An 11,472-nucleotide genomic window follows, 5' to 3' on the forward strand; every position below is an offset into this window, starting at 1 on the left:
CAGCACGGCAGATGCTCAGGCACAGCCCTGGTGGGACGGACGCTGTGCCCGGCCAGTGCCGGGGCAGGCTGGGACCCCACGGGCAACGGTGCGGGTCAGAGGATGCTCCTGGGGAGCCCGTCCTGCAGCCGCAGCAGGGCCTGGCAGAGCCCTGGGAACCGGGGTGGGAGCGGTGCTGCCAGCACAGGGCTGCTCAGTTCGGCTGGGCTGCTTTCCATCATCCCTGCAGCGTCAAGTGAGCCATCTCCCGAGCACGGGCTACCTGGGAGACGCAGAGGGGAGGTGGGACGGCGAGGAGCAGGAGCAGGAGCAGGGGGCTTCACGCCGGCTGTGCTGAGCCGCAGGTCAGCGACGACGGCACGCGCGTGGCCCCACGCCCGGCATCACTTCAGGAGCAGGCGGGTGGTCCGGTCGCCCATCAGGAGCCTTTGGGGAGGCCAAAAAGAGAGAGAGAAACTGGGGGTCAGCGTTTTTGCCACTGCAAGTGCGTGACAGAAACCCAGCACCAGCCCAGCGCCAGCCTGAGCCTGGATTCGCCCCACAGGGCTGGAGTGAACACGGGGATTTGGATCCAAGCTAGATCTTTGCTGTCACCCTGAGCTCACAGGAAGGAGAGGGGAAAGGAGTCTCCAGCCCTTGGACACCTCTCTGGAAAAAGACCCAGGGAGCAGGGAAGCAGCTGGGCGGCGTGCAGGGCAGAGCCCCCGGGGAGGCAGCAGGGTGGGAAGCGGGGGGTCAGCCTGCACGGCTCTGCTGTCCTGACCACCGCGGGCACCACGTACCTCATCACCACGCTGACAAGGAGGGCGGCGATGATGGGCCCTACCCAGTAAACCCAGTGATAGTCCCAGTAGTTTGCTACCACAGCTGGCCCGAAGGCTCTGGCAGGATTCGTGCAGGTTCCGGACACGCCGCCTCTGAAAGAGGAACAAACCGGCTGCGTCAGCCCTGCGGGACGCGAGACCAGCACCCGCGCCCCTCGCTGCCGGGACAGGGCGATCCACGGGCTGGGAGGGGGTGCTGGGTGGGAAGGCAGTGGCGTACCCCTCCCGGGGCTCCTTACTGGGGGTCCGGCCCTGCTCTGCGCAGGTGGTGGGCTCGGACCACCCCATCCAGGCACGGCTGCTCGGTGCCCAGGGCCAGTTTGCTCCAGCAGCGTAAGGAAGCCCAGACCCGAGCGGCTGCTCACCTGCCTTTGCTCACGAGCATTTGCAAGCTAATCGGGGAAAACCCGGTGTGCGGGGTGGGAGCACGAGCGCCGAGTCTATTTTGGGGCTTACCGGGAGCCGGGCTTTTCCGCAGGGAAAGCTCCGTGCCACGCGTAGGTAGTGGAGCGGGGCAGGGGAGACAATAGTGTTTACAGATTAAAGAAAACTGCAACAGATAAATATTTGCACACGCGGTTGGTGCAGTGTTTAAATAAGAGCTCCGAAACCCGCTAGAGGGGGCACTGCCTTAACTAAACAACCCATTAACATTCATAATTGCGTGCGCTCGTTATCTGATTGCGATGGCACAAGACCCAGGCTGCTCGCCCGAAACGCCGGCCTGCGCCGAGGCCGAGCTTGGCAGCGTTTCCAGCAGCTACGAGGGCAGGCGGCGAGGAACGGCTCCAGATAAACCCTCTCCTGTTTGCTCAGGGCTTCCTACGACAAACACCGCCCGTGCGGCCCTTCGGCGTTATCAGCCCGTAACGGGCCCTTGTAAAGGCCGCTCCGGCTCAAGCGCCACGCGCTGGGCTCGAGCCACCGGCTTCTCCCGCCCCCGGCTGGGCTGCGCCCAGCAGCTCTCCCCAAAAACATCAGAGGGGCCAGTGGGCTCCTGCACCAGCCTCTGCAGCGTGCTCGGCTCTCCTCAGCTGCCCTGGCCAGGAGGCGCTGGGCTGTGCTGCAAGGGGGCACATCCCACCCCATCTCACCCCATCCCACCCCATCCCAGGCACGGGCACTCTCTCCTCCCCGCTGCCGGACGCAGGGAGGGAGCGGGGGAGCCGTGTTGCGGGGTGCTTGGAGCTCAGCCAGCACCGCGGGGAGCTCTGAGCACCAGCTCTGTGCCCGCAGCCGGTGGTCCCATCCTGACCCCCAGCTCAAGGCACCCTGCCCAGCGACAGCGCTGCTGGAGCAGATCACAGACTCACAGAACGTCGGGGGTTGGAAGGGACCTCAAAAGATCACCCAGTCCAGCCCCCCTGCCAGGGCAGGACCACCCAGAGCAGGTCACACAGGAACGCTTCCAGGCGGGTTTTGGATGTCTCCAGAGAAGGAGACCCCACCACTCTCTGGGCAGCCTGTGCCAGGGCTCTGCCACCCTCACAGGGAAAAAATTTTTCCTTGTGTTAATGTGGAATCTCCTGTGCTCCAGCTTGCACACGTTGCCCCTTGTCCTGCCACTGGCCATCACCGAGCAGAGCCCAGCTCCATCCTCCTGAACGCACGCGGGCAGAGGACTCACGAGCTCACCCCACCAGGACGTCGACGGTGACCGCGAAGCCGATGTACAACGGCGCCATAGGGCTCTTGGTCTTCCCATTGATGGCGCCCAGGCAGACCGCGAGGAACAGGAAGGTGGTGATGATGATCTCGCACCCGAGCGCGAAGGGGATCTGCTCGTTGGTCTTGATGATGGTGAAGGCTCCTCCGCTGGTGTTCGCAAACCGCTCGCTCGCCGCCACGGCCTGCGCAGGGAGGGGGAAGCCCTGTTTGTGCCGTCCACGCTCCATATTGTGGGCTTTAACGGGCATATGGGCTCACTGGCAGGAGAGCGTGGGCGGGCGCCGCATCAGGTTAAAGAGGAGCTAATCTCATCACTTTCCTCCTGAAAGCCAGCCCTAAGCGCCTGGCAAATATAAACTCATTAGCGAAGGCTCTCCGTGCCTCCCGAGATACTGATCCAGCCACCGCTCCCCGGGCAGGATGAGCTGCCGAGGGGTTTGCTGCGGCCAAACCGCAGCGTGCCGCTGGCTGGGCGCTGGGGACGGGCGGCACCAAACCGAAGGTAACCGTACGGCACCGTGCCGCGAGTAGAAGCGCAGGCAAAGCCCGTGCGGGAAACTGCCTGGAGCTGCGGAGGTACCGCGCGTCGTGCCGTGCCTCGTTAGCGCGCCACAGCAAACCTCTGGAGAGCAGCTGCCGTCGAGAATTAATTAGCCGGGCCCCAGAGCGCCGTGCAGAGGCAGCACCCCCACACCCGCGCGGCACTGCCAAAACCGAGCCTGCGGCGGGCGGCAAGCGGTCCGAGTCCTGCAGCCAGACCGTGACAGGCCCGGGAGGAGGAACCGGGCACCCCGGCCCCCAGCGCCAGACAAGCCCCGCGCCCACGCGGGAAACCTCTGAGCCGTGTCACCTTGTGACAGACCAGCGCCCCGAACCACACGCCGAACCGACGCGCCGAGGCCCCGGTTAAAGAGACTCCCGAGGGGTCCGTACCTTCGCCAGGCCGGCTCCTACCATCCCTCCGCAGAGCTGGGAGATCACGTAAGGAATGATCATGGAGACGTTCATCCCGCCGACCAGCCACACGAGCAAGGACGCGGCGGGGTTCAAGTGGCCTCCGCTGCAAAGGAGAGAGGAGCATCAGCGAGGGGCTCGTCCCCAGGGTGGGGTTCACTCCCGGGGGGATCAAGCCACAAATGCTTTTTTGGTCCTTCCCGTGAGGAAGTGCCGCAGAAGAGCGGAATCCGGCCGTTTCCTTCCACTACAGTTACTGCTTCGAAGCAGCAGCGTCTCCACGCTGGACACCCAACCCCTCCTACAGCGCTGGCAGGGGCAGGAGCTGCCCTGGTGCAGCTGGAGGGACAGGATTTGGGGCTGGGTCTCCAGAGACCCCCAGGTGCTCCCAGGAGCTGCTGCAGCGCTGCCAGGGGAGGACACGTGTCCCCCAGGGAGGCAGGGAAGGGGACAAGCGCTGTCGGGCAGGGCTGAGGTGACCTCCCAGCCACACCAGTGCTGCTGGACTCTGCTGGGATTTTCAGGGTTTATCTGTCTCTGCTCGATGTAAAGGCAAAGGCACACGGGTCTCCCCGCATCCCTGCCCGCTGCCCACCACCGCCCCGGGAAGGGCTGGCAGGAGCCGGCGCTCGCCTCGTGACAAGACCCGAATCGTTCATCTCGAAGCCTGCATGCAAGACAAACTCAGATACCTTCTAATTAAAGCAGATTACCATGGGACATGCATTAATGAACAAGTTTCATAACCAATCAGCCCTAATAATAATTGCTAGTGAGGCCGATGAGTCAGAGTGTCTAGGAACTATAATCACATCTTATTCTGCAGCTGTAATTAAAGACCCATCATACGAGAGCAAGAAGTTGTGCTGTTTAGGCTAGCAATCATCTTGGCCAGACAGGGCTCTGGCTGCAAATACCCCCGGGAAGGGTGGGATACCGGGAGCTGAAGGAGGATCTGGCTGCAAACAAGCCCTGGCTGGAGCACCCACCCGCCAGCGAGCACTCGCCCCGAGCCAGGCTCCTCTCCAGCCTCTCTGGACGCGAACCTCTCAAGCCTGACTTCAGGCTGGAACATCTCCCTGTGCAGGACCCCGAGCCGGCTCCTCCTGGCTTCAGAGCTAACGGGGAACCCGGGGAACCCTGAGACACCTCTGCAGCCCCTCACCACAAAGCCCCCGCTGTGCTGCTCCCCCCGCCGAGGGCTTGGGGTGCAGCGGGTGCCCGGCTCAGCTCCGCCAGCACACACACACCCGGGTCACAGACTGCACCCGCTGCACAAACCTCACCCCGCGGCACATCCCTCCCGATCGGGGCGCTGATAAATTATCGGTCAGTTTGCTCTGGGCTCCAGGGCTCGCACACGAGCCCGGCCGAGCCACCCTCCCGGCCAGGGGAGGTTTGTGTCCCAGCCCGGCGTGCCGCAGGGGACAGCCCGGAGCCACCCCGTCCCTGGGCTGTGCGGAGCCGACCGGAGGGAAGAGAACAAAACTCCACAGGGACCGTTTCAGCTTCTTCCTACAGGATAAAGCTACATCTTAGCGCCAAACAACACCTTTTTCAATGAGCAGGTTTGTCTAAATGCTGGTTTTGGGGAGTTGAAACTGTTTGTAAATGGAATCTGAAATTTTCACCTGAAAATACACAGGGGAGTAGCATACTGGGGTCAAAATGTTTTGTTCTGACATCCTTTTAAAAGGAAACGTCTCAGCCGTCCAAAGGAATGCTTGTGTGTCAGCTTGGACCGTTTTTATTAAAAGGGGCTAGAAATAAAGCGTTGCCATCACAAGCCAAGCGAACCCGCGGCGTTACGGACGGCCACCACCGACGCAGCCGTGCCGCTAACCGAGGGGCTCGGCGGCAGCGCAGCGCTGCTGCCTCACCAGCCTTGGGGCAGGGAAGATCCTGAGGGCAGCGTGCGGGGAGACACGAGCATCTCCTCCTGCCCACGCGCGGAAACCGTGCGGGTGCTGCAGCAGGGACCGCGCCGCTGCCCCCCCCCGGGAGGGGGTGCCGAGGGGAGCACGCACAGCGCCAGGTACCAGCGTCCCCCCCTTACCTGATGTCTCCCAGGATGGCGACGAGGACCCCCACGGCCAGCCCATGCACCAGGGCGGGCTGCAGCCTCCCCGTGCCCTCCGTGTCCTCGACGACGCTGAGGCAGCCGACGAAGACGAAGAGCGCGGTGCCCAGCAGCTCGGCCACGCAGGGCTGGAGGTAGCGCTCGTACCAGTGAGGCTTCGCGGGCTTGGGCTGGACGTCGATGACCATCGTCTCCTTCACTAGGGGATGGTCACGCTCGGGAGCGGCCATGAGCAGGGCTGGAGCAAAGCGGGCAGAGTCCTGGCGGCAGCAAGCGCCGCGGGCACGGTCGAGGAGACGCTCCAGAGCAGAGGGCTTGAGAAACGGGAGATGCAGGCTCAGGTCCCTGAAGGGTCCCAGTGCAGGGACGGGGACCCTTGAGGAGCACCCCGCTTGTCCCGCTGAAAGGCTGGCAGGCTTCCCTTGACCTGTATGAAGAGGTAGTGGATGGGAGGCTCTAAAAAATGGATCGGATTTGCATTGCTAAAAAGCAAGGGGGCAATAAAAGCGGATAGGCCAGCCCCCAGGGATATAAAAGCTCTTTATCACCGCCGTTCCTCGGTTCAAGGCTTTGGCGTGGTTTTTTTTTTTTTTTCCCCCTGTGGTTTTTTTGTTGCTGTTGCCGTTGTTTTCAGGTTTTCTGCCGAGACTCAGGATGCGATTCCTTTTCTGTAGGTACCTGGAGTGCCGGCACCTGTGTGAAGCCCAGCTGGCCGGCTTCACCGGGCGGCTCTTACCCACTTGTGCTGCCAAGAGGCAGCACGTGCCAGAAGGACCATGACATGGCATGCACGGGGGCACGCACGGATCCAGCAGCGCCCTGGGAAGTGGCTAACGTAGCTCTGGGGAGGGAAAAAACCACTCCTTGTGAAAAATCACGCCCGGCCAAGGCTTAGCTCACTGTAATGAAGTCTGAGCTCGGGTGTAACAGAAGAGACCAGAGCCCCTGCCGGCACGGTGCGACTGAGAGCCCCGAAACACGTGCAGAGGGGGACGGGTGAGGAGCAAGGGGGAAGGCTGCACCCCGGGAAGGGGCGTCCAGAGGCACCGTGCTGACACCGGGGGAGGCAAACTGAAGCCTCTCGGAGCCAGCCCAGGACGCAGAGCAGTGTCTGGGGTGAGGCACGGAGTGCAGACGCCTCCCTCAAAAGCTGCCGGCTGTTGGTGCATTTGGGCACAGCAAACACGTGGGATTTAACTTGTGTGGCATCGGTAACGCTTAAGGGGCTTTAAAACCTTAAAGACAGCATCCACATGGAGAGACCCATCACCAAACCTTCCTACAGACCCCAGCGAGCAGGTAAAGCGACCGATTTGCCTCGAGTTACCAGAGGAGCCTGCCTGAACCACAGTCAACACCAGTTCCCCTAAACCACAGCCCAGGTCCCACCCAGATCTCCTGAAGCGGGGGGCCCGTATCCCCCTCGCCCTGCTCTCAGGCTGCTGGCGAAGGTGCCAAGGGATCCACCAGCAGCTTCGGAAGCTGACGTGGACCCAACACTCAAAACCTCCCCAAACCCCCAGCGCCCTCCGTAAGGGATCACCGCCCGGAAAGCCGGCCGCGAGCCGCGGCGGCGGCCGTGGAGCTGCAGGCGAGGGGCACGGCTGGGAGGCTGCAGCCTGGCAGGGGACGCTGGGCACCCCCGCCCCTGCAAGCGCCCGGGGCTCTGCAGCGCAGCTCGCCCCGAGCAGGGATGCAGCCCACCCCGCGGGAGACGAGCCCCGCGGCATTTCACCTCCTTGAGCAATCGCCTCCAGCGTCCCATGTTTGTAGTGGGTAATTCAGGATTGGGGTTTATAGACATTTTTTTTCCCTCTCGTAAGCAAGGGTAAAGAACGCCATGGATGGTTTATGATGTTTTCACAAGACACCGGGGATGGGAAGGAAATTTCCACTTGCCTGTCCCAGGGAGGGCTGTTGCTGGCCACACGACAGACAAGGGTCAGGCCAGAGCTACGAGGGAATCCCAGTTCAGGCACCTCTAAACGAGCCCCTGCCAACTCATCTTCCCTTCCAAGAGCTTGTTTCCTACAGACAAAAGGTCTTGGCATCAGGTTATAGAAATCAGTGGAATATGGAGAGCGAGTGGTGGGGTCGGCTGGTCTTTGGGCTCCTCTTTGAAGGCCCTGCATGGACCTGTGGAACAGGAAAGTACCTGATTCAATCTCGTCAGCTCGCAGAGCGCAGTCACCTGGAGCCAGTTTCCAACAGGGACATTGGATCCACCCGTCACCGCACTCCCAGTGCCACCAGACGAGGGTCTCACTGGGAGGGATTTTAACTCGGGCAAAAGGAATCCAGATTTCACTTATTTTTGGGGGTATCTAATATGAGAGGTCAACGTAACGCAGGGCCAGATTTCACCTGGTGCTTCTCACCAGCAGCTCTCACAGCGCTGCACAAGCGGTGCCGGCATCGCGGCAGCGCACCACGAGGCGGCTGAGCTGCCCCAGGTCACTGGCAGTGCCGGGCAGCGCGGGCAAGCCCCGGGAAGGAGCCTGTCCCAGCTCTGCCCCTCCTCAGCCAGGGCAGAGGCAGTAAAACAGCCGCTTCCAGACGCTGCTGCCGCATACCCGCTGGCGATGCCATCACGGCTGGACCGCGGCCGCACAGGCTGCTGCAGCCATCTCCCAGCGGAGCGATGGCTTCGGAGCGCTGGAAGGTCACAGCCCAAAAGCGAGGATTAACCCCGCGTCCTTGGCTTTTAAACATTTACCATTCGTGTTCGGGGAGCGGGGATGTTTGCCTGAGCCGTCTAGAGGAAATGCTCTGCGTTCGGGCAACAAAGGAATTAATTATTACTAAGCCCAGGACTGAAACAACCGCGCTGCAGCGCGGTCGTGAGGGCACTTTTTTCCCCCCACTGGCAGGAGCTCTGGCCAAGCAGCTCCCCACCAAGAGCCAGCCAGCACTGCCCGGGCACCCTGTGTCGGCCACGCAGGACTGATGGAAAAAAAAAAAAAAAAAAAAAAAAAAAAAAAAAAAAAATCGCTGGAGGAAACCAGCCTGGGAAATTTCAGCGCTGCACAAAACACAGAGTGATCTGTTTTGGAGGATTAGGGAAAAGGAAACGTTTTTTTGCAGGGCCACAGCTGACGTGCCGCTAACCGAACAGCGCAGCTGGCAGTTTCTTGCCATTCTTCCTGGAGCCCAGGGCACACCGCTGCTCTCTAACCACTGCCTCGGTGTAAGGACGGTTACAAGGCAAAGTAACAGTTCCCGTACGAAATTCAAGGTAACCTCACAAAAGGGGACAAACCCAAACCAATAAAGTAACGATATTTTCAGCACCCGTCAGCTGTGGCTCCTACAGCGCTCTCGAGCGCCTAAATCCCACCTGAACGTCCTCATGGACAAGCGAGGCCGAGCGATCGCTTGGCTCATCACCAAACCATCACAGCAACGGGGCAGAACCGGACCTGGCAGCGCGGGAGGGCCGGCGGGCAAAACACAAACCGGCCACGTAGGAGTGATCTGAGGTTTTCAGCTGTGCTACGCTGAGAGGCGCCAGACAGAGGGGCGCAGGGTTGCTGGGTGTGATCAGAAGCCACGCTACCGGCAGGACGAGCACGGGCAACGCAAGGACCTCCGGGTGCACCAAGGCTCGAAGGGAACAGCATCACCTCAGCACGCTTGGGGCTGCCCGGGCTTTCCCCGGCAGTCACAGAATCACAGGATGGTTTGGGTTGAAAGGGACTTTAAGGTCACCTAGTCCAAATCCCCTGCCATGGGCAGGGACACCTTCCACTAGACCAGGGTGCTCCTGCTCCTCATCCAACCCGGCCTTGAGAAGGTTTACAGCAGCAATATACAGGATCTATATTTATCACGATGAATCGGCGAAGGTGGTGCCGGATTCCTCTGACATTTGTCCTGAATTGTGACTTTCCTGCACTTACAACTCTTGACCATAATACGTTTTCCCCAACACGTAGTACGTGATTGCTACAGACCGAATTTAAGCTCCATCTCAGTCCAACATTCCTCCCCCGTGCCACTCTGAGAAGAGGCTGCTCCAGCACCTGCCTTTTGTTTAGAGACACCGCTAACGTGCAAAGAAAACCACCCTGCTCCCAGCACCCTTTGCCCCTCAGGGATAAGATTACACACTTGGCACTCAGGTTTACTCGGTAAGCTCGACAGAAACTACGCTCATGGGAAAAGGCGTGGGGATGAGAACAGATAAATCTGTTCGTATTAGCAGCCACTTATTTTTGTCCTTGTTTGTGCTTGCACCAATTTGTTAAATCAGCGACAACAGCAACTGTGTCAATTAGCACAGGAAACGGTACAAAACAAGCAACAGCTTTGAAAAATCCTTTTTAGGAGCTGTAGAGGTTCCCATCTCCATCTACCTGGACAGAAAACTCAGAATACCCCTCATTTTATCCAGCGCCCCCCCCCCAACCCCCATTTCATTCTGTTTCTCCCTGCTTCACCGCACGGATCTGCAACCTTCCGTCTGCTTTTCCATCGCACCCAAGCTCAAACCACCTGAGCTCACAAAAGCACTTAAGCAGACACTTAAGGACGTGCTCAAGTGCCATTAACATTTAACAACGCTTAAGCGCAGGACTTTGGCGTGCGTGGAGTCGCTGCTGAAGAAGTGCCGGTACGTTTTACAGGACAGACTTCCAACCACCCGACTCTAAAAAGTTACCAACAAAGTATTTCGGTGCTGCCCAGTGGTGGTGCTGCGAGGAAAGACCCCAGCATAGCCAGCATCCATGGTCAGCTCTTTCAAAAAGCAATAAAGGAGGCAAAGGCAACTCATTTGACACTGCCTTATCTTTACAGTATTTATCTTGGAGACTGATGGTCTCAACGATTACACAACTGTTACTGAATGAGAACTTGCAGAATTATTTGCGGCTCGTAGCAGTAACACAGGTTAGCTGACCTCTGCCCATTTATAGATCCTACATTGCATAAGAGTTTTACTTCAAATTGCTACCGTAACGCTCGAGTGCAGATGGAAATTTCCAAGGGTTCTTAATACAGACTTACCGCTGTCTGTCGGAAAACAGGGACAGATTTGGGTCAGTCCTGCATGCACGGAGCAGACTGGCTTTTGAGAAGGGAAAAGAACTAGCAGGATGAAGCCAGACCTTCAGCCTGGTATTTAACACGAAAATCCACCAAGCTCCCAAAGAAGGGATGGATGCTCCTAGTCCCATGCAGCTCACACCCCCGCACGTCTTTCCTGCAAGTACCAAACACTCGGCTCCCCGCAACCACCCTGTAAGGCTGACTACAACGGAGCGTTTCCATCCTCAATAAACACATTTCCCTGTGCCCCAGCAGCACAGACCTGAACGCTCTTGTAAGCACAAAATGAGGAACTGGTAACTCTGCAGAGAAGCTTGAAATGCTACGTGCTAACGACTGCTTCTCGTTCAGGTCCTACAGCTGGATAATCCCTGTTAGGAACCAAGTAATTTAATTTTCTAGAAGCAGACTTCTTTTATTCATCCGTTAAGCGTGAGCAGGCAATGCTCAGGCATGGGTAACGTGGATGGAACACAGGCACAGTAATCACCTAAACCGTGGTGGAAGTTGGACAGAGCGAGGCTCAACATCCAGGACTCGGCACGGAGCAGATACGAGGATTTTCTTGTACCTGTCGGGAACAATTTGTGACAGGCATCTCCAAGGCAGGCAAGGACCACGTGCTCCGACTCCCTCGGTTTGCCATGACAACTGGACTCAGCATCCTCATCGCGCGCATCCTTCCCAACCACAGACACCGGGAGGAGCAAAGAGGATTAACGGCATCTTGCTTCAAGGACAGCAAGTACGACCAGGCACAATTCCTCTGGCTGCCCCTTCCTACTACCCACGTTCCCTGGCCTCTGCAGGACCTTCCTCCACCCCCACACCCCCCGCAGCCCAGACCCCGGGGCTGCCAGGTCACTCTCCTTTCAAAGCCCCACGTCGGGCCACAGC

The 11,472-nt window shown here is 59.3% G+C and overlaps 1 protein-coding gene across 1 annotated transcript; it reads right to left on the reverse strand.

Moving 5' to 3' along the window:
• Positions 1–383: 383 nt before the first annotated feature.
• AQP8 (aquaporin 8) lies at positions 384–11,245 on the reverse strand. The gene is made up of 10 exons (XM_086473232.1): positions 11,147–11,245; positions 10,534–10,539; positions 7,682–7,807; positions 6,427–6,542; positions 5,954–6,008; positions 5,503–5,840; positions 3,426–3,552; positions 2,460–2,674; positions 783–917; positions 384–426 (listed from the first exon to the last, which is right to left on the reverse strand). The coding sequence occupies exons 1-10, from the start codon at positions 11,243–11,245 to the stop codon at positions 384–386; spliced, it is 1,260 nt and encodes a 419-aa protein (XP_086329358.1).
• Between the last annotated feature and the right edge of the window lie 227 nt (positions 11,246–11,472).

This window comes from Leptosomus discolor, chromosome 14 (assembly GCF_034619465.1).
Source record: "Leptosomus discolor isolate bLepDis1 chromosome 14, bLepDis1.hap2, whole genome shotgun sequence".
Classification (NCBI taxonomy): domain Eukaryota; kingdom Metazoa; phylum Chordata; class Aves; order Leptosomiformes; family Leptosomidae; genus Leptosomus; species Leptosomus discolor.